Source organism: Terrapene carolina, unplaced genomic scaffold (assembly GCF_002925995.2).
Source record: "Terrapene carolina triunguis isolate 2854851 unplaced genomic scaffold, T_m_triunguis-2.0 Scaffold85, whole genome shotgun sequence".
NCBI lineage: Eukaryota > Metazoa > Chordata > Testudines > Emydidae > Terrapene > Terrapene triunguis.
This window is the reverse complement of record NW_020664436.1, coordinates 43,187,413-43,210,537: the sequence shown is the minus strand read 5'-3', so window position 1 is coordinate 43,210,537 and position 23,125 is coordinate 43,187,413. Positions and strand designations below refer to the sequence as shown.

The 23,125-nt window shown below is 37.8% G+C and overlaps 1 protein-coding gene across 1 annotated transcript in view; it reads left to right on the top strand.

Moving 5' to 3' along the window:
* The window catches only part of ADGB (androglobin), a 219,879-nt gene that overhangs the window by 112,045 nt on the left and 84,709 nt on the right, over positions 1–23,125 (top strand). Inside the window, 10 exon segments of the mRNA XM_026649581.1 lie at positions 2,343–2,406; positions 4,327–4,429; positions 6,218–6,359; positions 9,796–9,910; positions 11,718–11,885; positions 13,601–13,739; positions 16,723–16,857; positions 18,612–18,650; positions 20,533–20,626; positions 21,364–21,498. Of these exon segments, the coding sequence (XP_026505366.1) occupies positions 2,343–2,406; positions 4,327–4,429; positions 6,218–6,359; positions 9,796–9,910; positions 11,718–11,885; positions 13,601–13,739; positions 16,723–16,857; positions 18,612–18,650; positions 20,533–20,626; positions 21,364–21,498 (1,134 nt within the window).

Here is a 23,125-nt window from a genome sequence, read left to right as displayed (position 1 = left end):
GTGCTTGGGGTGGCTAGCCCATCCTGCTGCCCATGCAGCTATGGCTACACTGCTATTTTTAGCTGCAAGCTCCTAGTGAACATAAGAATGGCCATACTTGGTCAGACCAAAGGTCCATCCAGCCCAGTATCCTGTCTACTGACAGTGGCCAATGCCAGGTGCCCCAGAGGGAGTGAACCTAACAGGTAATGATCAACTGATCTCTCTCCTGCCATCCATCTCCACCCTCTAACAAACAGAGACTAGGGACACCATTCCTTACTCATCCTGGCTAATAGCCATTAATGGACTTAACCTCCATGAATTTATCTAGTTCTCTTTTAAACCCTGTTATAGTCCTAGCCTTCACAACCTCCTCAGGCAAGGAGTTCCACAGGTTGAGTGTGCGCTGTGTGAAGAAGAACTTCCTTTTATTTGTTTTAAATGTGCTGCCCATTGATTTCATTTGGTGGCCCCTAGCTCTTATATTATGGGAACAAGTAAATAACTTTTCCTTATTCACATTCTCCACACCAATCATGATTTTATATACCTCTATCATATCCCCCTTTAGTCTCCTCTTTTCCAAGCTGAAAAGTCCTAGCCTTTTTAGCATTGATAGTGCTGGTATGTATACCTGAGCTGGAAATTTACACCTCCTGCTTCAGTGCAGACATACCTTCAGTCCTATAGAGCCTGTATCCAAAGTAGGGAAACCCATTTCTTTCAATCCTAGACGTTTTATATCTTGAAAGAAACCTGGAGATTGTTCCTTATTTTGGATGTATTCTACAGGCTATCCAAGTGTTGAGCCTCGTGTTTGATGTTATATAAACAAATAACCTTAATTGTTTGCATTTGCCCCTATTCTTGCTGCATGTTGCAGTGTTGTGTTTACCTTTGGTATCTTTACAGAAGTCGGAGTTTCTTAATATGCAATCCTAGTTCTCTGAGTGGGAACCTATTTTTAGATGTTCTGGTTTTCTCTGCATTTTTTTAAAGCTTTTGGCTTTTAGCCTCACTAATATTTCAGTTATTTTATTTTTGTAACTGATATTTCTTTGGGAAGCCTTCACTTTCCACTCATTAAGAACTGACTGGAAAGTCTCTATGGCAGTGGTTATTGTCATAGGTGGTACATGAAGGAGGGCTGTAGCTAGTGCCTGAACCTGCATGCTACCTGCTACCTGTAGGGACTAAACACTATAGAGCACTTTAGAGTTTGGGAAGGACTGCCTGTCTCATGTTAGGGAGCACCAGATCAGGAGCGAGAATCCTTCAAGATACGTTTATTGAAGCAGAGTCACCAGGCAAGTGATTTCCCCCTTCCATTCTGCAACACTGTTTCCTATTCGTAAAGGGTGTTAGTTTAGTTACAGCTCTACTTAGAGTCAATGGTGAAATATGAACAAATTTTTAAAAGGTTTGTTAGTTGAACATAGAGTAAATTACTGTTAGCCTTTTGAAGACCACTGTAACAAATTTATATGCCAAACTTGTCAGTTCCTTTTTCTCATTTCTAAAAAGAATGAGAGTTGCTTATTTTTAGAACTTACATTTTTTAACAATGATCCCTACTGATCCTTAAAGACTTTATTACACAGAAATTTTAGCTGGCAAGCTAAGATTTTTATCCTGACAGCCAGTGATGTTGAATGTCTTTTTTTGCCTAATGTGAACATAGGTCAAATACAGAAAACTTGATATGGATGTTAAAAATTGGCATCAATTTTGGGGGAGGAGAAGCAGATCAGCAGTTATAGAATTGGTGTATGTCAAGAATGTATCACCGCCTCAATAGGGACTTTGAATAATCTGAACTCTTCCTTTGTATAAAACTCTGAACTCTGGTTCAAATTCTGTCATCAGTTAAAGTTGAACTCAGTGAGGTGAACTGGGTCAAACTGAGGTCACAATTTGATTCAGTTTCTTAGTCGTTTTCTGGCGAGGTGTGGAACAGCAATAAATTTCATAGAAGTGTTAACAAATTGCATAAAGGCAATCATCCCCCATAGTGATGCCTCTGCTTTTTCTATAGTTTAGTGATTTTTTAGGTGTTAAAATTTTAAGATGATTTCGGTTTGCTGCCTTTTACAAATCCAAATAAGCTGAAACTAGCTGTCAGACCTGCATAAGAGAGAGTTAGACCTGCAACAAAGGTACTAATCAATGTCAACAGCTTTCACTGGAGATAAATTGTACATGTTCATTTTTTATGAGGCTTCAAATGTTGAACCACTTTCAAGAAATAGTTTTGAATGGATAGAAATGGTTGCAGTAGCACCATGTGGGATGAGAAAAAAATTACTAAAATAAATTATTAATACTACAATTAATTTCCCCCTCATTATCTTTCTTTCTAGGAACCTGCATATTTTCCACAAACCAAATACATATGCTTATAGTTATCAGAAAGCCGATTTTAAGGTACATGCATGCATCACATTATTGATTTCACCTTTATTTTATTGAGAGAGCCTACATCTTGATAATTCATAAATCCTAAATATTAGTGCTAACCCATGAAGAACAACTATTACAGACAAAATAATAATACGAAAATAATATATATGGAAATACTTACGGCTACAGTGGTCATCATTAAAAGTCAACATGTTGCTGAAAATTATACTGCAATATTTCCCTTCCTTTGAAATCAGAAATGACAGTGGTACCACAGATTACTGTTTGGCAATGGCTGAAAAAATGCAGACTGTTGGAGGTAGCAAAAAGATTTCAGGTTACACTATAGAATACTGTGTGCCAGATCCTCAACTCCACTTAAGTTGCAAGGCAAAGGTGACTTAAATTGGCCTTGAGGCAGCAGCAGAGATGCCTCTCAAGAGCATCCCAGACTGATTCAATCTCTGAGAGCCCCGAGATTGGGAGGGCAGAAATATAGTCTCCCATCCCTTGACTCTTTAGGTGTGCTAAGAGCTGCTCTGGTGCACTTGAGAATCTATTCCAGTGACTGGAATTACATTTTACATATACTGAAATTACAATGTAAAAACACTGTAGCAATGTTTTAGATACCTACAGTTAACTAATAAATTAATGTAACTGGAAGATTAAACATGCCTGAATGTGTTGCTCCTTTAGTTTCATATTTAGTACATTAATACCCTGTAATTGTGTTAACAGTGCAGTTAAACTTTGTCATGAATAGACCTAGTACAAAATCCTGTACCCAGAAATTATCTATATGGGTTATATTCCATAACTGCAGCATATCTTCAGTGTCACTAGTCTCACTGTTATAAAGTCTAACCAGATCATAGGTCAGTTTTCCTGACCTATGATCTGCTTTGAATATGCAACTTCGTGCAACTGAAAATATGCTCTATTTTCTAAAATGTAGTCAACACAATCCTAGCTGTGTGCTAGGATGGCAAAGTATATTCTTTAGAACCCTTTACTCTGGTACCATAATATTTTATTAGACACAGGTAAATCAAATATTCATGCCATCTGGCAAATTAAATATCAGCCATATGGGATAACACTTTTGTACTGTAATTTCATAGATTTATAGATTTTAAGGTCAAAAGGGACCATTACATCATCTAGTCTGATGTCCTACATATCATAGGCCATTAAATTTCACCCTGTTGCCCCTGTATTGACCCCAATACCTTGTGTTTGGGGTAAAACATATCTTCATGAAGTGCATCTAGCCTTGATCTCAGTATCAAATTGCTAATATTTACAGTTATGGCTGTGAGAAACACTCCAATTTAAGAAAAATGAAAGACACAATGAAATTAAGTTTAAATTGGAATATTTTATAGGAATGGTGCAGTACACATTGCTGTTTCTGATGTTTGTTGTAAATAAAATGCTGCCATATTTTATGATTTTTGCAAAGTAGATATAATGATGCAGAATAAATTGTATGCTACAAGCTACAAATCAAGAATATTCATGATGCTGTATATCTTACAAGTTTGTTGGAATTGATTAGAGTTGGCAAATTGTAGAACAATATCCCAGATGCTTCATATCATAATGATATTTTAAAAGGTAACTATGTTGGTCCCTTATTATAACTGTTGGATTAAATACTAATAGGTAAGCAGGGTTTAATTAAATTGGTGGTACACAGGGAAGATGTGCATAAGATGTAGGTACATTTTCTATTAAAGAAACTATTTTTTCTCTAATCTGTGGAATGAAAGATTAATATTAGTAGGTAAATGAAACTTGAAGCTCTGTCAGAAGCACTGGTAACAATTAACTGCTTGTTTTACATATGTACATTGAGTCACAAAGTTTGAACTTTAAATAAAAAATTGTAAAAGACTAATTCAACAGAAATTAAACATGAATGCCCTTTTCCACCTGCAGTTTACAGATGATCGAGTCTTCTATTATTTATTTGTGGACAGTTTGAAGCCTATTGAAATCCTGGTTAGTTTTTCTGCATTAGTACGCTGGGGGGATTCTGGAGGTAAGATCAATACAAAGAAAAAAGTGTTTTAATATTGATTGTTCTCAACTGCTAAAGACTCTTTTATCTTAACTGTCTTCTTTTGAAACATGCTTTTTCTTTTTCTTTTGGTCTTGTATGGAGCAGGTGACACTCAGTGCCTAGATGGTTTAATGAGAACTGCAATATTCCCTTTGGATATTTTAGAGTTCTCTCTCCTGCAGTATTGACACATGCTAGGTCCATAGTATCGTGATGAATTCTGAGTCACAACAGATCTGCTTAGCAAGATGTGTTCACCTGTGCGGTAATTTGGCAGGCTTTAAACAGAGCAAGTTGACTCCGGGAAATGATCTGGCAAAACACTTGGCTGTGCCACAGTGGTGCTTTTGTATTGCTCCACACTGAAAACACTTTTTTTCGCGTCCTTTTTATGAACAATGCCTCTTAAGGAGTTGTTTACGATGTTTAATCGTTTGCTATTCACTTTTTGTCCATACCTTTCTAGTATGGATTTCCTTTCATTTCCTGTGTCATTTCTGTCTGGTTTCTCTTCTTGCAAACTGTTCTATCTTTGGGCTGGTCTACATGCAGTAATTGCACTGATTTAACTAAAATTGATGCAAATCCCTGTTTGGACACTCTTGAATCTGTTTACAGCAGACTCATCTTGATACTCTAGGGCTCTGCCTAGGATAAATCACAAATGTCTGTGAAATATCTAGATTCATATTTTTAAAGATGTTAGTTAAGTTAATTGGCAGTAAACTTGAGTTAAACCTTAGTCTAGACATACCTTGAGTGCATGTAAGTTACATGCCAAGGAGCCAAAAGAAGGTGTAATTACACCAATGTGTTAGACCCTATTACACAGGTCCAAGTAATTCTGTGGGAGTCTAAGGTTACGTCTATACTTTGAGCTGGTGGTGTAAATTCCAGCTCAAGGAGATGTACCTTCACTAACACTGAGCAAGCTAGGTCACTAAAAATAATGTGTAGCAACGGTGACAGGAGGGGCTCGCTACCCAAAGTATGAGCCCATTTGAGATGCTAGGTACATACTTGGGGAAGCTAGAACCTGCTCCTGCTCACGATACTGTGGCTACAATCTATTTTTAGCATTCTGACTCAGAGTTAGCACACGTGTAGCTCTTTGAGCAGGAATTTACACTCAAAGTGTAAATGTACCCAAAGTGAGTGCAAAGAGATCTAATTTATATCTCCTCCTAACACATCACTTCTGAATAAGGCCCTCAGAGTAGAGTGTATACATAACCCCTGTTCCGTGCTATCTTTGTACACTGGTTAAGAACATAAGAACGATCATACTGGGTCAGACCAATGGTCCATCTAGCCCAGTATCCTGTCTTCTGACAATGGCCAATGCCAGATGCTTTTGAGGGAATGAACAGAACAGGTAATCATTAAGTGATCCATCCTGTGTCACCCATTCCCAACTTCTGGCAAACAGAGGCTAGGGACACTTCAGAACATGGTTTTGCATCCCTGCCTGTCCTGGCTAATAGCCACTGATGGACCTATCCTCCATGAACTTATTTAGTTCTTTTTTGAACCCGATTAACTTAAAAAACTGCTGTATTTCTCCCAGAGCTACCATTAAGGGTAGGCAACGTCTGTGGCTGACTAGGGCACTTAGCTGGTGGAGGCACCACTGGCATATATCAACTTACAAATAGTCCCTTTATTTTTTTATGGGCTTTGATGAGCAAAATGTGATCCTGAATTCTGCTTCATGATAAAATTTTATCAATTGCTCTAACTTTATTTTTCTAATTGTTTTTCTTACAGCGACACAAAAAGAAGGTTCTGGTGTACCACAGGGCATGCTTACGGTTGAAAATTTCTCTTGGAAAAGTGTGGCTACTGGACAACTTGTGCTAAAGATACATACATATGCAACCAAAGCTGCTATGCTAAGCCTTCCCCCAGGGTGTGTACTAGTCTTTTTTTTATTTCCCTCTAGCACTTAAAGACCTGCTGTTGCCTTAAGGATAGAATTTACATAACTGAATCTGGAATGGTTAATTATCTGCAAATATTTGAATGTTAAATTTGCATAAAATTTATAGGATTTTTCCAAGTTTTGGTAAGTTTGCAATGTTTATTTGGATTTAAGAATCATTACTAAAGTTTTTAAAATTGTGTGTCAGTCTGTGAATCCCTTACTCTCTCTTTGTTGAGCAGTTATTCATATGAGTAGTTCCACTAGTTTTTCTAGAAAAAAACAACTGAAATACATTCTGTGTAGGCATGTTGTTTCTAAATAGAAGGCTTCAGAAATTTGGCGGAGGTATTAGCAGCTCTCTCCAACACACATTTTCATCAAAACTTTTACTGAAGTATGATACTGTAGCCAGTATTGTAACTCTTCTTGAAATGGAATTTATGAAACATGAAAGGACATAAGTTCCCAAATAATCCAACTATACCTTTGTATAGTTCTTTAAAATTCCAATTTAAAATGATTCGGAAACCATGACATTGATGCTTTGTGGAATTCACTTCTCTTGGCATATAGCCCTAGATATCTGGTTTAAAGCAGTTCCTTGGCTGTAAAAATAAAGAAAAGACAACCCCATACCACCTCCTTCATAGATTCATAGATTCTAGGACGGGAAGGGACCTCGAGAGGTCATGAGTCCAGTCCCCTGCCCGCATGGCAGGACCAAATACTGTCTAGACCATCCCTGATAGACATTTATCTAACCTACTCTTAAATATCTCCAGAGATGGAGATTCCACAACCTCCCTAGGCAATTTATTCCAGTGTTTAACCACCCTGACAGTTAGGAACTTTTTCCTAATGTCCAACCTAAACCTCCCTTGCTGCAGTTTAAGCCCATTGCTTCTTGTTCTATCCTTAGAGGCTAAGGTGAACAAGTTTTCTCCCTCCTCCTTATGACACCCTTTTAGATACCTGAAAACTGCTATCATGTCCCCTCTCAGTCTTCTCTTTTCCAAACTAAACAAACCCAGTTCTTTCAGCCTTCCTTCATAGGTCATGTTCTCAAGACCTTTAATCATTCTTGTTGCTCTTCTCTGGACCCTATCCAATTTCTCCACATCTTTCTTGAAATGCGGTGCCCAGAACTGGACACAATACTCCAGCTGAGGCCTAACCAGAGCAGAGTAGAGCGGAAGAATGACTTCTCGTGTCTTGCTCACAACACACCTGTTAATACATCCCAGAATCATGTTTGCTTTTTTTGCAACAGCATCACACTGTTGACTCATATTTAGCTTGTGGTCCACTATAACCCCTAGATCCCTTTCTGCCGTACTCCTTCCTAGACAGTCTCTTCCCATTCTGTATGTGTGAAACTGATTTTTTCTTCCTAAGTGGAGCACTTTGCATTTGTCTTTGTTAAACTTCATCCTGTTTAACTCAGACCATTTCTCCAATTTGTAAAGATCATTTTGAATTATGACCCTGTCCTCCAAAGAAGTTGCAATCCCTCCCAGTTTGGTATCATCCGCAAACTTAATAAGCGTACTTTCTATGCCAATATCTAAGTCGTTAATGAAGATATTGAACAGAGCCGGTCCCAAAACAGACCCCTGTGGAACCCCACTCGTTATGCCTTTCCAGCAGGATTGGGATTCATCCTTAGATATCTACTAGTCTCTTAACATGTTTGAAATGAAAGAAACAATACATGATGTATTGCCACAAGGTCTGAATTGCTGGATAATTCAAAGCTTTTGGTTCTCAAAAATAAAGAATTACCAGTTTAGTTTGATATATATAACTATATCAAAAACTTACAATATTACAAAAAGTACCTATAAAACTTGAACAGAACAATATATATCTGTCATGTCCTGTATGTCCATGCCAACAAACTATAAATGGAAATCAAAGAGGATTTCAAAGCAACAGAAAGGTAAACACAAAGACCTGTTATATATCAGGTATTAAGTCAACCAAGTTGAACAGTTCTCCCTTTTTTCTCTAAACTGATTTAAAATATTAAAATGGATTTCATTTGTGACAAATGGCAGTAAAACAAACTTCAGCTGGAAAAAAATATATACATCAGAATGCCTGATTGAACTGGCTTATGGACAGATTAATCAGCATCTGCATTCTTCTGAGCTGTGCAGTTTTTGAAAGTTGGAGAATCAAGTTCTGTGGGGGATTGCACTGTCGGAAATTTCAGCAGAAAAGTTAGCCTTATGCAGGACTCTAAATCAAAGAACAAATCTTTATATTTCTGCAACTGCAAGTTTCAGAGCTACCCGAGAAGCAGGAATCTATTACAGATAAGCTCCCCACCCATGCAGTACATCTCTGATTCCCCATCCCTCCACAATTTGCAATCATGCTGGAAGGAATAATTAATTATGTAGAATTTACAACAGGTCAATCTCAGGCATGGGAGTAGAAGTGGGCTTAGGACTCACCCTGTGGAGCAGTTTCCATTTCATTCAAAAAGAAAAATTACTTGGGAAGTGTTGTAGTCTTCCTCCCCAACCAGTTGCAATTAAAAAAAGCAAATTTTAAAATCTTTGGACCAAGTGGCTCTTCCCTTATTCTTCTTACCAGACCTTTGTTAAAGAGCTATTAACCAAAGAAGTTCTCATACCACTATTCACAAGAGAAAGGAAAAATATGGTGTTGAGTGCCTGATCCTGTCTTGTGTGAATACAAGAAAGAATTCTTCTTCCTTTCAAAATTGGAATTAGCTGTAGTTCCCAAGGGGGCACACTGAACTGTAACTGATGAGGCTACTCTTAAATGGATTGGGCCTATAATTATTGCATTAAAGTGGTTTTATTCTAATCTGGTTTTATATTTAAATTTTCTTATTCTTGCCTATGTCCTTATAGTAATTTTGATTAAGGTAGCGGATAACTAAGACACTTGACTCTTACTTTGGATTTTCCAGATCAGATTTATAAACTTAAATGTAGCCAGCTGTGGTTTTTGCTTTTAAATTCTTCTTATCATTATTTATTATTTGGTTCAATCAGTGTCCGGAAAACACCATACAAACCCAAAAGAAGGCACAGTCCCTGATCTAAAGAGTTTATACTCTATCCTTATGAATACTACAGCAATATGTTATTCTGTGTTATAAAAACCACATGTAATCAAACTAAAGCAGAAAATAAATCTAAAACAGTGGCTTTTCAAATTACAACCTGTAATTATAACCTCACCAGTAGTTCGAGGAGCCTTTCCTCATGCTCTTCTCAATTACTTATTTGAGAACCAAGCAATTAGCAATTGAGAGTTAAAAGGAGAGGTGGACCAGGAAAGAATTTCACTGTTGTGAAGTTGGTCCACTGAATGAAAAGGTTGAAGAACCACTGTTCTAAAAGAGAGTGCTTTTCTTTTTTATTATATTTTATTTTTTATGTAGGCGACATGTGTTAATCTTCACTGCAAGTTCCCCTATAGGGCACCATATCCATCTGTGTAGCATGGTGCCATGTGTGTTTGGTGAAGAGGATACTGTTATGCCAAATCTTGACAAGGTACATGTTACCATAACAACGCATGCAATATTATTGCAAATCATTGACCGCTGTTTACTGCAGACTGATCTAATTTTTCTCTTGAATTTTGAGTTTGGAGGATATGCAAAAAAATTCTGTGAGTTGTGCAGAAAGAGATTGTTTAAAAATCACTTTTCTTAGTATTGTCACAGACAACATTTTAAATCTTAATGTAAATAATGTCACATCTCTATTTATAGTAGATTTTACTGAATAATGTAATATAAATTCCAAATATATATGGAAGCAAGGGAAACAGTTCTGAGATATTGGAAATGTGAGGGAGAGAGACATATATGAAGATGGGCATTATTATAGCTATGTGATGTAAACGTATAAGCAGGCATTGGATGTTGTTGTTGTGAACTTTAAAATAGCTAAAAAATTCATTCATGTGCTAATATATAATTGGATATTAAAGAATGTAGTGGAAATATTTAAATTGGAGGTAGTGTATTGTCTTCCCTTTTGCAGCATGTGGCTCTGATAGTCATAAAATGCATGTAAAGATTATTAAGATAGGTTCAAAAATGCCTACTTAGTGATGCAAACTGTTGGTCAGATGAATACATTTCCCCCCATATGGTTGCCAAATGACCAGTAGGCCCCAGAATAGCTTTTGTTCTTAAAATGAACTATTGATTCAAAGGGCTTTGTGATAGCTGTGATCAGAGGCCCTGGGGAGCAGTTAACGCTTTCTCGGAGCTGTTGGTTAGGTTGTCTGTAGATCCAGACAGATGTGTCTTTATTAGTTAAACTCACTCCATGTTTTCAAGGTTTCCTTTAAAATGATTGGGCCAGAGACTTTGGGGTTTTTTTAAATGAAAGTGTAGATTCTCAAGCACAGCAACACATTTTTTAAAAGGGGAAATTTTGCAGCCATTTGCACTGCTGCATAATACACCTCTACCCCGATATAACTCTGTCCTCAAGAGCTAGGGTGACCAGATGTCCCGATTTTACAGGGACAGTCCCGATTTTTGGATCTTTTTCTTATATAGGCTCCTATTACCCCCCACCCCCGTCCCGATTTTTCACACTTGCTGTCTGGTCACCCTATCAGGAGCGAAAAAATCTTACCACATTACAGGTGAAACCGCATTATATCGAACTTGCTTTGATCCATCCGAGTGCGCAGCCCCGCCCCCTGGGAGCACTGCTTTACCGCGTTATATCCGAATTCGTGTTATATCAGGTCGCGTTATACCGGGGTAGAGGTGTAATAGGATATTAAAGTAGCTTATGCAAGCTAGGATGGATATTTAGGAAGGTAGATTAAACCTGAGAACTTTATATGTTAAGAAAAAAAGAGAAACATTTTCAACTTGTTCCCCTTCTCTTTACAAAAGGGAGAATCTGTGGGTGGAACTTCCTTGGCCATAAAAACAATGTAAAACTGCCTCTATAGTTGTCTCCTGTGGTCTTCTTTCCACAGATTTTTGCAAGAGGAGCAGCTAGTCTCTAGAGTCTCACATAGAAATTCAGGTGAAGATTAATACTGCTACGTGCAGCATTCACTTTGACATGGTGTTCAACCAAATACAAATACTCCTCTAAGAATATATGGATGGGATTAACCAATATTATGTCACAGTGTATATTTTAGCTAGGAGAAGCCTTCACTTATTCTTACTACAATATAAATATGCATCTTAATTTTGACTGAACATTCTACAGTGCTTGGTACAAAAGAAGAATAATCAATGCATAATATTTTTATATTCTTCATTATCTGATAAACTGATAGCATTTTCCTTCCACAAGCTAAAATGTTCTCTCTCCCCAGGAGAGCTACCGGTTTATAGAACAGGCTACAGTTATCCTGAAAGCTATTGGAAATGTGATTAATAATTTCAGCAGTGAGCCTGAACTTTCCAAGGCCCTGAAGGAGCTGGAACTAACTCACTTCCCTCACAGCTTCCGTGGTACAGGAATAGCTAGAGAACACTTCAAGGTAACAATTCTAATAATCTGCTTTTTCTAAAAGAGTTCACAATATAAAAGAGTGCATATGTTAACATTCATTCTCTTCTTCAAATAAGCTATTATTATTATTATTATTATTAATTATTATTAATTATTAGCCAAATTTTCAAAGGGGTCTCCAACTCTGCCTCTAATTTTGCACACATGGTTTGAAATCCATTATAACTTGCATGTGCAAATGATAGAGTTTACAAATACAAATAGAAATTGCCTTTCCTTTATATATCCAAATGATAATATATGCAGAACTGCACATGCTAAAATCAGAGACCGTGTTTTGGCAGTTTGGCACTGCATGTTTCAAACATCAAAATTCATCAGCTTTTTGAGATCTGATTCAGGATATGAAAGCAAAGAGACTAACCGAAGTTCAGAAAGCAATACACAGAATAATTCCCTACTGTGTCTAAGATTGATGTCTCAGGAAAAAATTGATTTGGCTTTTTGTTATTGAAGACAATAGTCAGATTATTTTCATAGTCACAACATTTCCCTGTTTTTTATTATTTATACTTTCCCTTAAATGTTGTATGCATGTATTTAATTATGCTAGGTCTTTCTTCAAAACATTAAATAATCATGCTTTTAACATAGAGCATCCTAATGTAATAGCAGCCACTAGAAATAACAAAGTGATTACAACCAAAACCAGCAATATTACTGTTGACTATAATTGGTATTTAGCTACCCAGCCTAATAAATATTTTCCCTAAAATGTTTACAGTACTAGAGTAACTCTATCCTGATTTATTTTTTATTCAACACAACACTTTGTACATTGATTTCAACATGTGTGACTTGTATCCAGGTACAGAACAGCTGATAGAAATGATGATGCATATTTAATCAGTTGGATTACTCATTAGAAGTAGGTATTCAATTTTTTACAATCACTGATACAAAACAGAAAGAAGCCAGTCCAATTCACAGTAGTTGTATGTGAAATTGGTGCCAGATTCAAACGTCTCCAATGTTTAGGGGAGGAAGTCAGAATCAATGTTTCAGTTCAGGTTCATCTCTGATATAAACACGTAGCCAAACGTTTTAATAACCCTTGTGCCATTTTATGATAAAGGCTTGGTCTACACTAAACCCCCAAATCGAACTAAGGTACGCAACTTCAGCTACGTGAATAACGTAGCTGAAGTTCGAAGTACCTTAGTTCGAACTTACCTCGGTCCACACGCGGCAGGCAGGCTCCCCCGTCGACTCCGCGGTACTCCTCTCATCTAGCTGGAGTACCGCAGTCGACGGCGAGCACTTCCTGGTTCGACTTATCGCGTCCAGACAAGACGCGATAAGTCGAACCCAGAACTTAGATTGCCAGCCGCCGAACTAGCGGCTGGGTGTAGACATACCCAAAGAATCCAAGTCCTATAGGAAGATATATGTTAGTCATCTCATAAGCAGATGTTTTAAATTTAAAATGAATATGGTACTACAGAGTAAGATGAAAGAGTATTTTCCCATTTCTTGCTCCTGAAACTATCTAGGTCTCTAGAGAGAAGTGTTTGTCATATGTATTTGTGCAAAATGGGAGCTCAAAGGCATAAGTTTTGAAATGGAAAAAACAAACATTTGTGGAGTATTCTGTATAGAATATTATTGATCAAAGATATATATAAGTCAGCTTTTTTGACAAAATAAACGGTTGTCTGAATTTTTTCCTCTTTTTAATTTTAGGTTTTCAATAATGCTTTTGGGTGTTTGATCCAACAAGTGTTAGGTAATAAGGTTCCTCCCAATTTTGAATTCGCTTTCAGATCCTTCACTTTGGATTTGAAAGCCAACGATGCTCCCGTGGAAGACAATGTATCTTCAGGTACTGTGCTGATATTAATCATTATATTCAGAGTTGTCTGTCCATTTCTATTCAGGGGGAGCTGGTCACATACCCTATATTTAGATTGCCTAACATTTGGCATCATAGAAACCCTCAGAACCCCCTATCTCACTCAGTCTGCAGGCAGGATGCACGAAGGGGATGCACAGGCAACTGTAATTCTGGCATTTCCTAACTTTCAAGTGGTTTACTATGCAACCTAAGTAACTTTTTGGTGTGACTTTTGTGCATATAGTTTATATGTATATGGAAATAGTGATAAACTGAAAAAACTCTTGAGAATCTTTTAGGTACAACCCAAAACATATATTTCTTTCTTGAGGGCAAAATCTTGTTGGTTCAAAGACAAAGTTCACTATGCTCTGGCTAGAATCTGTATAGAATTTTGTGAGTACAATTATGAAGAAAGCCTCTTTAGATATTTCCTCTTGTCTAGAAGTCAAGACATGAGCTACAATAATCTTATCCACTTTCTAGACTGAGCTGGGCAAATGATGGGTTTTTGGTTCACTGGCAATTCCAAAAAATAAATATGAAAATCATTTTGGGGTGAACAAAATACATAGTTTGAAGTTTCTAAAATAAAATTAAAGGAAATTCTGAAACAAAAAGTCATCTTGAATAAAATATCAAAACGTTTCTTTTAAAAGAACCAAAGGTTCCCTAGCATGCTTGAAAGTAGTACTGTTTCAAACAGCATCACATTAAAGTACACCAGCAGGGTCTACATGTACCAATTAATAAACAACACATTAGTGCACATTAAAAATCACACCCCCTCCATTGCCCCACTGTGTAAGACAACTCTTTAGCGTAAGAGTGAGTTTGTGACATGTGAGCTGGAACTAAGACCCATCAAACTGTTCTCATATAAAAGCCACAAGCATCCTTTAGATGGGAACAACTTTTAATTCCTGTTGAAGGTGGCTGGCTTCAAACTGGTTATCTGCAGGTGAAAGGCTTTGTAGCCAATTAGCAGTGACCTAAAGCATTCAGCTCCCTACTCTGTTACACCATTTAGAATGTGGCTTACTTACTTGAAAGATAAGTTTGTTAAATAAAGTTCTAACGTTTTTAGAGCTTACACAGGCAGAGACTTCCATATTCTCAACACACAGGCAAAAACCACCCACACATCGCTCTCCTGCAAACCCACTGTACAATCAAGAACCTTGTCCTGTTCTTAAAGGGACAGCTAGCATTAACAAAAGTACAAATAAGATAATCAGCATTAACACAATGTTCCAATTTAGTTCTAGACACAGTGTTTTGCAATATAAAATCATTTCCGTAATTACAGTTACTTCAGGCTACTCATACTAATTTAAGAGGAGACACTATAGATTTATTGGGTGAGATAACTGAGGCCTTACACTCAACTCAGTGGCATTGACTGGCTGTGTTACCTCTGCTGTCCCAATGCTATTGCTCAGGCTCCTCTGCCCGTGGCACCAAATGGGTACAGTAAAGGGGAGGATATTAAGTTGAAAATGATAAAACAACAAAGAGAAGAAGAGGAACAGCTTAAATGGTATAGCAATAAAATTTCGGTTTAGTGGCAGTAGCCTCTAAAATTGCTACAGATTCAGGGATAGAGACCATGTTCCTGCTCCTCCTACAACCTGCCAGCTCAGCCTACCAAAAATTATATATAAAAGGAAGGTTGCAAAGTCAAGTGTTCAAACTTTAGGAAATACCAGAAAAAATATAATCTTTGCAACCTTAACTCTGTGTCCTTTTGCATGTGAATGATGATATAGTCTTTAATTACTTAATCATATACTCTCCCCCCCCCCCCCCCCCCCCCATTTGGGTGGTAAGCAGGGTTTGAGCCAGGACTTTTAGGTCTGTTGCACAGACCTTGAGATAACAAAACCTGCTGGTAGTAGAAGTATACTGTTATCCTCTCTTTTGATCAGCCTCTGGCAGGGGCAGCAGGAACAACACAGTAGTTTGCCTGTGGGTTACACAACTATTTATGAGACCCAACATTTCACAGCAGTATCAGGATTCAACCGTTGACTGTGGGAGGTGAATATGGTCTAGAGGCTAAAGTAGTAGTTGCAGACAGGATAGAGAGGCGCATATTCATTTTGAAAGGCAGTGTACCTGAGTGGATAAGACAAGTTTCTGTCATTTAGAGACCTGTCTGAAGTGGCCTTGTACTTTATTTGTTAGAGTGGTCTGCTTCCTGGGATAGGTATATGAAACCTTGCACAGTAATAAGGGCTGTGATATATTAACAGTATTCAGTAGAAGAGGGGAGACCAGAACCCATTGTCTCCTGACTCTAAACCCAGGGCATTGTTCCCTAAGCCAAATGGTGTTTGGCAGGAGAATCTTTCATTCTCTCCAGTTATGCCTGAGACTTTACCTGATATGCAGGCAAGTGTGACTGGCGGCCTAAATATGAGAGTGAAACACAAGACTCGGATCAGTAACAGAATTCTTTGTGGGGAAATGTTTTTTATTATTATGGAGGTGAAAATTGTGCCTCTTGTTTCAGGGTGTCTGTAGAATCTGACATCACTCCATCAGTTTCTATTTGGTTAATATTTTGTAGGTTATTTTCCAGCTAGAACAAGAGACTTAAATTAAATTCTGTGACCACAAGATGACTCCCATTAAGGAGAAATACCAGCTTACCAAATCACTGTGAGCTGGACAGGATTGACCCATGACATTAGCATAGTAGTTGCATGACAACATCATGTAATTACACAATAAATATATGTCCCCATGTGGTATATCTTGATAAGTGCTTTAACTTACATTGGTTCTTATATAGTAAAATTTATAACAGGATGAAGGGGTAGCATAAATGGAAGCTTTATGAGCAAATCAAGGCATTTCTGGAATATAGCTCACATAGTTGTTTAACTCTCAGTCAAGCAGTTGTAGTGCTTGTAGCCTTCACGTCACATCGTATTTATAGTACTGTTCATTCTTCTTTTTCTTTCAGAGGTGATAGAGCTAAATTTTCCTGTTGCTTGGCAGAACAGAACTCCAACTTCTGAAGAAGAAGCTGCAGTGCTTAAACTGCAAAGCAATTGGAGAGGGACCTATATTAGGCAATTGATAAATGGCAGAAAACCAGGTAGGCCTTTTAAATCTTATTTTAAGTGTTTAGTGTTTCACCATATTATTTTATCTGTGCTACCCTCTTACTAGTTATCTGCAAATTTGATAAAAAATTTTACTAGGAGTGCAGTGAAATATTATAGATGAAATGAAGATGGCTGATTAAATTTAACATACTGCTTGAGACAGAGCCCGGTGTGACACTCAGGATATGTCTACACCGCAATTGGAGATGCAGTTGCAGCTCATGTACGCATAGCTGAACTACCTTTAATCTCGCTAGAGCAGCTAAAAATAGCAATGAAGATGCAGTGGCACGGCCCACAGCATAGGCTATACAAATCTGCCCGGAACTCTGGTACATACTTGCATTGCTAACCCATGTCAGGATCCAGGCTGCTACATCTTCACTGCTGCTTTAGCTGCACTAGCTAGGTTATAGCTAGTGCAGGTGTGCCTACCTGAGCTGCAGCTACACCACTGACTGCAGTGTAGACATACCCTTAGTCACATCAGTGATGCTGATTAAGTCAATGGAAAGACTGCCATTGATCTCAGTGGGCTTCAGATAAGGGCCTATGTAAACATAGTTTTGGTTAGCTCAAAATATTGTGACAGGTTTAGTTTGTGGAAAGTGGAATATAATTTAGTTTGATTTTATATATATATAAAGCCACAAAATGAAACTGTTCTCTTAAAAATAATACTATTCCTTTAAACAACTGTAATGCATTTCTGAGAAGTATTCCCACAGATCTCTACAAATAAAACAAGAGCTCAACATAGTTAACAGTTTGTCATTCTTACATAAAGACTTATGTATGTTTTACTAAAAATATTTGAATATTTTGATGCCCACTTGTGATCAAACATACAGTAGCATTTTCAAGAGAATATGTATGAACAGCTGGCATGGGTGAATCATAAAGAGATTAAAAAGGTATGAAGAGTTCTCTTTTTAGGTTTGCCAATTACATATTGTATATCCACATTTTGTTTTGTGTGTGTTTTTTTAAATGTAGATAGTGAAGAAGATTAACAGTAGGTCAGTAGTGAATCTAAATGTCAATGGCAAAATATTTCATGCATCTTATTCTGGCTGAGAAAGAGACTTTGATAAGAATAGTATGAGCAGATTGGGAGGTGGGGAGAGAGACCTTGAGTAAATCATTGTACATCACTGAGAAATATGTAGGCAACTATAATATAAAAATTGATGATAAAAATTACAAATAAGTGTATGACAAAACAAGGTTTTTCATCATTCATACCGTAAAAACTGCTTAATCACAGACAGATCAACATCAGAGACTTAGCAGGGGAGGTCAGCAGAAAGTCCAAGAATGTATCAGCATAATGGATCTTTCAAATCCTAACGATGATGATGATGATGTTAAATTTTGCATATCTACATCTGGTGATCTCAAAGCACTTTATTGATGTTAATGAGTTAGCCTCACGATAACCTTGTAAGGAAGGTAGTTGTTATTAACCCCATTTTACAAATGAGGAAATAGAGGCACAGAGATTAAGGGCCTAATTTTCAAAAGGGCAAAAGTCCAAGAGCTTGTACAAAAATACAAAAATATATTTAATGCTTTAGTTGTATTGAATCTTCTTAATCTTTTCCTAATATATTGCATGTGATAGAGGCATATACCATGAATATTGTTCCTATATGTATTTCATATGAAACAGTCCTGCAAATTAAATAAAACTGTGCAAGTCTCACATGACGTAGTGCAATTTTTTCTTGCAAATATTATATAGCTGATGATTCAGTCAAGTCCTAACTTTCTTCTGAAGCAGGTGAGCATTGAACTTTCAGATGCGTCTGGCATTTCCTTTCCTGTAGTGGCCCATTCGTATAAGAAGTTTCTGTGTTGCTATTGGGTAGTTTCAGAGAGGGCTTTGTGCCATCACATTCTATCTGTTCTCCTATCTATACACTTCATCGGACTAAAGAAACATGGTGATCTTTTCAGCCAGCGCAGGGAAAAGGGTGCATGGGGTGCCAAGGCAACAGTTGTCATATGATTACAATGTTCTGACAGCTCATGAGTGCCTTGGCACAGAAAACCACCCTGTGTGAGAGACATGCTTCCTGGGTACCACCTCCTTCAGTAATACACCATCCCTTTCAGGTTGACTCTTCCTTTTGAATGATTGCCAGTGCCACCCTTATGGAGGCTTTTTCTCTCCATGCATTGTGCATTCTATGCCTGGGTCAGTCTTGTCTTCTTTGGCCAGGCATCCTCTCTCTCCTTCAGATCGATCTCTCCTTTAAAATCCACCTCTTCAAGCAATCCCTCATACATTCTTCTTCTCGTCCATAATCCCAACACTCTCCTGCTCCTGAACTATTATCCCTAGTCTTGTCTTATTTAGGCTCTTTGCTCCAAATAATTTAGTGCCTACCTTATTTATTTCTGGCAAGCACCATATAAAATAACAGTGCTTCAGTCTATATTCATCATTCTGTTCTTCTGGAGATTTACCTTTCCATGTATCAGTTGCCAAGTGGGTTTTTCCTAACTCTTTTCTTTTGTTTGTCTCTACCTCTTCTTTCTCAGTTCTTACTTCTCTCCACTGTCAAGTATCAGGGGGTAGCCGTGTTAATCTGTATCCACAAAAACAACAACGAGTCCGGTGGCACCTTAAAGACTAACAGATTTATTTGGGCATAAGCTTTCGTGGGTAAAAAACCTCACTTCTTCAGATGCATGGAGTGACACTTATAGATGCAGGCATTATATAATGACACATGAAGAGAAGGGAGTACCTCACAAGTAGAGAACCAGTGTTGACAGGGCCAATGGCTGGCTCATTACAAAAGCAGTTTTGCCTCTCCTGGAATTGACACATCCTCATCTATTATTGGGAGTGGACTACATCCACCCTGATCAAATTGGCCTGTCAACACTGGTTCTCCACTTGTGAGGTACTCCCTTCTCTTCATGTGTCATTATATAATGCCTGCATCTGTAACTTTCACTCCATGCATCTGAAGAAGTGAGGTTTTTTAACCCACAAAAGCTTATGCCGAAATAAATCTTAGTCTTCAAGGTGCCACCAGATTCCTTGTTGTTTTTCTCTCCACTGTTTTCCTTGTCTTTTACTCATCTTATTTTTCTTCTCTCCCTCTAGTCCTTTTTCATAATTATTTTTTTCTCTTCTTCCCCATATACCGGTCCTATTTTCTCTCCTACTGTCCCATGCGGTTTTTCTTTTTTTCTCCAGTCTTCATTTAGATTTTTTCCCTTCTTTTTCTAGTTCCTTGCATGTAGGTTATGGTATTAACTACAAGGAAAAGTCAGTATAATTAAGCTTATAGTTAAATGTGCTGATCATTGCCTCTACTGATCACTGAAGTTACCTCACCTCACTGCAGCATGTTATAATTTATATGGGGATGTGTACTTCAGTAAAAGGGACTGATCACATCATTCTTGTCTATAGCAAGAGGGCTGATCAGCATGTGACAAGGGGAATGCTGTTTATACAGGAAATTCACTGCCTTATAGGAGAAATTAGTTTCCAGAAGTGCAAGAATTCTGTAAAATTTAAAATAAGAACATAACTTGATTCAGAACATGACTGACTTGCCCCGATAATTTTTTTCACTTTTTTTAAAGAACAATGAAAAAGTTAGATATTTTGTGATTTTTCTAACACATTTTGTTATTTTCAGGTACTAAGGAGAATGCTAATGTCAAAGAAACTCTGCAAAAACTGTGGACTTTGATTGAATCAAATATTGAACAGTGTGGTGTAACTCTACTGAGGTATTATGTAATAAATGAAAAATTTATATTGCAGCCTGTTCCACAGAATTCTTTGTATAACCATATAGTCAATGTTTTATCAGAATAAATATGATAAAAGATTGACCTTGTTTTGAAATTTTGAAAATGTTGTTAAACATACAAAGCATTTGAGATTTTCAAAGACACATTTGAAATGTAGGATACTTGGGTTTGCTTTAAAGTGTTTCTTGTTCAAAGAAGTGTTTTAAAGGTAAAATTAAGCTTTTAATCTTCAAATGGGGCCTCAGAAGAAAAACTACAAGATGGCAGCATGATGGGAGGGAAAGGAAACTACACTGGATGATCAGAAATTGTAAAGAAGTTTTGTAAAAGCAATGAAATGTTGGGTTGCTACGTGCAATTGGTCTTTGGCTTCGTGCCACTCAGGAGATATGCCATAATCAAAGTATGAACACAGATGTGACAACCGTCCCCTATTGGTCATTAGGAGAGACTGAACCCAGGACTTCTAGCTTCAAAGCACAGACTTTATCACTTGAGGTGAAGGAGTATCATCATTAACTGTTAGCAGTAGTAGGTTGTTATCCTTTCATGTGGACCAGCCAATAGGGAAGGACATATAACACACACTGTACCAATGGGTCACATATACCCTAGTGTTCTTCCTTACATGTGGAAGTTGAAGTCAAGATCTAGGTCTTCTCCTTATTAAGTTTAAGTATTCATCTCTTTTATTTTTGTTTTTTGTTTTTCAGAGAAATGTTTAAAAGCAACTGTAAGTCTATCAAAAAATACCCCTGCTATGAGGATGAATGGGCTAAAACAACTTTTGCTGATTATGCTGTAACGTATTTTGATCAGCCACCGAATTTTTGGTTTGTGGTTTTTAGGTGAGTTTCAAATATTCTTATGTGGAAATAATTTATTATGGAGAAGCAGTAGCCTCTACACATTCAAAGTTGCAGTCAGTTTTCAATATAAAGCCCTATTTTATCTCACCCAAAACTCTGTTTTGGAAAGTTGGATGGGCATGAAATTGCCAAAGTTAGTCTGAAGGCAATGGAGAATGTCTGTGAAAGTTTGAAAACAATTCATTTAACTGGTTTTGAATTACAGGTAAAAAAATACTCTGACTTGCGTATCTCAGTTTTTGGATGTTCAACTTGAGGCACCATAAAGGGGCCTAATTTTCAGGTGGCAAGTGCTCAGCGATTTTGGGAAAATCATACCTCTCAAGGTGTCAAAAGTTGGGTATCCGAAATCACTAATCAGTTATTTGAATTTTGGCCACATTATTAAATGAATTCAGAATTTTTTTAAATAAAATGACTATTTTGATAGTAGCAGTAATGTTATTTTAAAACTTCTGTGAAAGTACAAACAATAGAGAGTAAAAATTAATCAACTATGACAGTGTTTCCCAAACTTGGGACGCCGCTTGTGTAGGTAAAGCCCCTAGCGGGCCAGGCCGGTTTGTTTACCTGCCGCATCCGCCGGTCTGGCCGATCGCGGCTCCCACTGGCCGCGGTTCGCTGCTCCAGGCCAATGGGAGCTGCTGGAAGCGGCACGGGCCGAGGGACGTACTGGCCGGGCCTGGAGCAGCGAACCGCTGCTAGTGGGAGCCGAACCTGTGGACACGACAGGTAAACAAACTGGCCCGGCCCGCCAGGGGCTTTCCCTACACAAGCGGCGTCCCACGTTTGGGAAACACTGAACTATGACATTGGGTTTTAAAAACAACCTTTTAAAATTTAAGTCTAGAATTAGAAACTACAAAAAAGAAACCAGTGTTACATCATCTTTTTCTTCCCCTTTTCTCTGCTAGCTGGGCAACTGTCAAGGCTGTATCCCCACTTTGAACTTTAGGGTACAAATGTAGGGGCCTGCATGAAAACTTCTAAGCTTAACTACCAGCTTAGCTCTGGTCCCGCTGCCACCATTCTCACTGGATTCCCTCCCTGGGAAGCCTTGAGAAACCTCTCACCAATTCCCTGGTGAATACAGATCCAAACTTCTTGGATCTTAAACAAGGAGAAATTGACCCTTCCCCCCTCCTTCCTTTCACCAACTCCTGGTGAATACAGATCCAAACCCCCTTGGATCTTAAAACAAGGAGAAATCAATCTGGTTCTTAAAAAGAAGGCTTTTAATTAAAGAAAAAGGTAAAAATCATCTCTGTAAAATCAGTATGGAAAATAACTTTACAGGGTAACCAAACTTAAAGAGCTCAGAGGACCCCCCTCTGTCTTAGGTTCAAAGTACAGCAAACAAAGATAAACACTCTGGTAAAAGGTACATTTACAAGTTGAGAAAACAAAGTAAATCTAAGATGCCTTGCCTGGCTTTTACTTACAATTTTGAAATAAGAGAGACTTGGTTAGAAAGATGGGGAGAACCTGGATTGATGTCTGGTCTCTCTCAGTCCCAAGAGCGAACAACCCCTTAAACAAAGGACACAAAACAAAAGCCTTCCCCCCCCCCAAGATTTGAAAGTATCTTGTCCCCTTATTGGTCCTT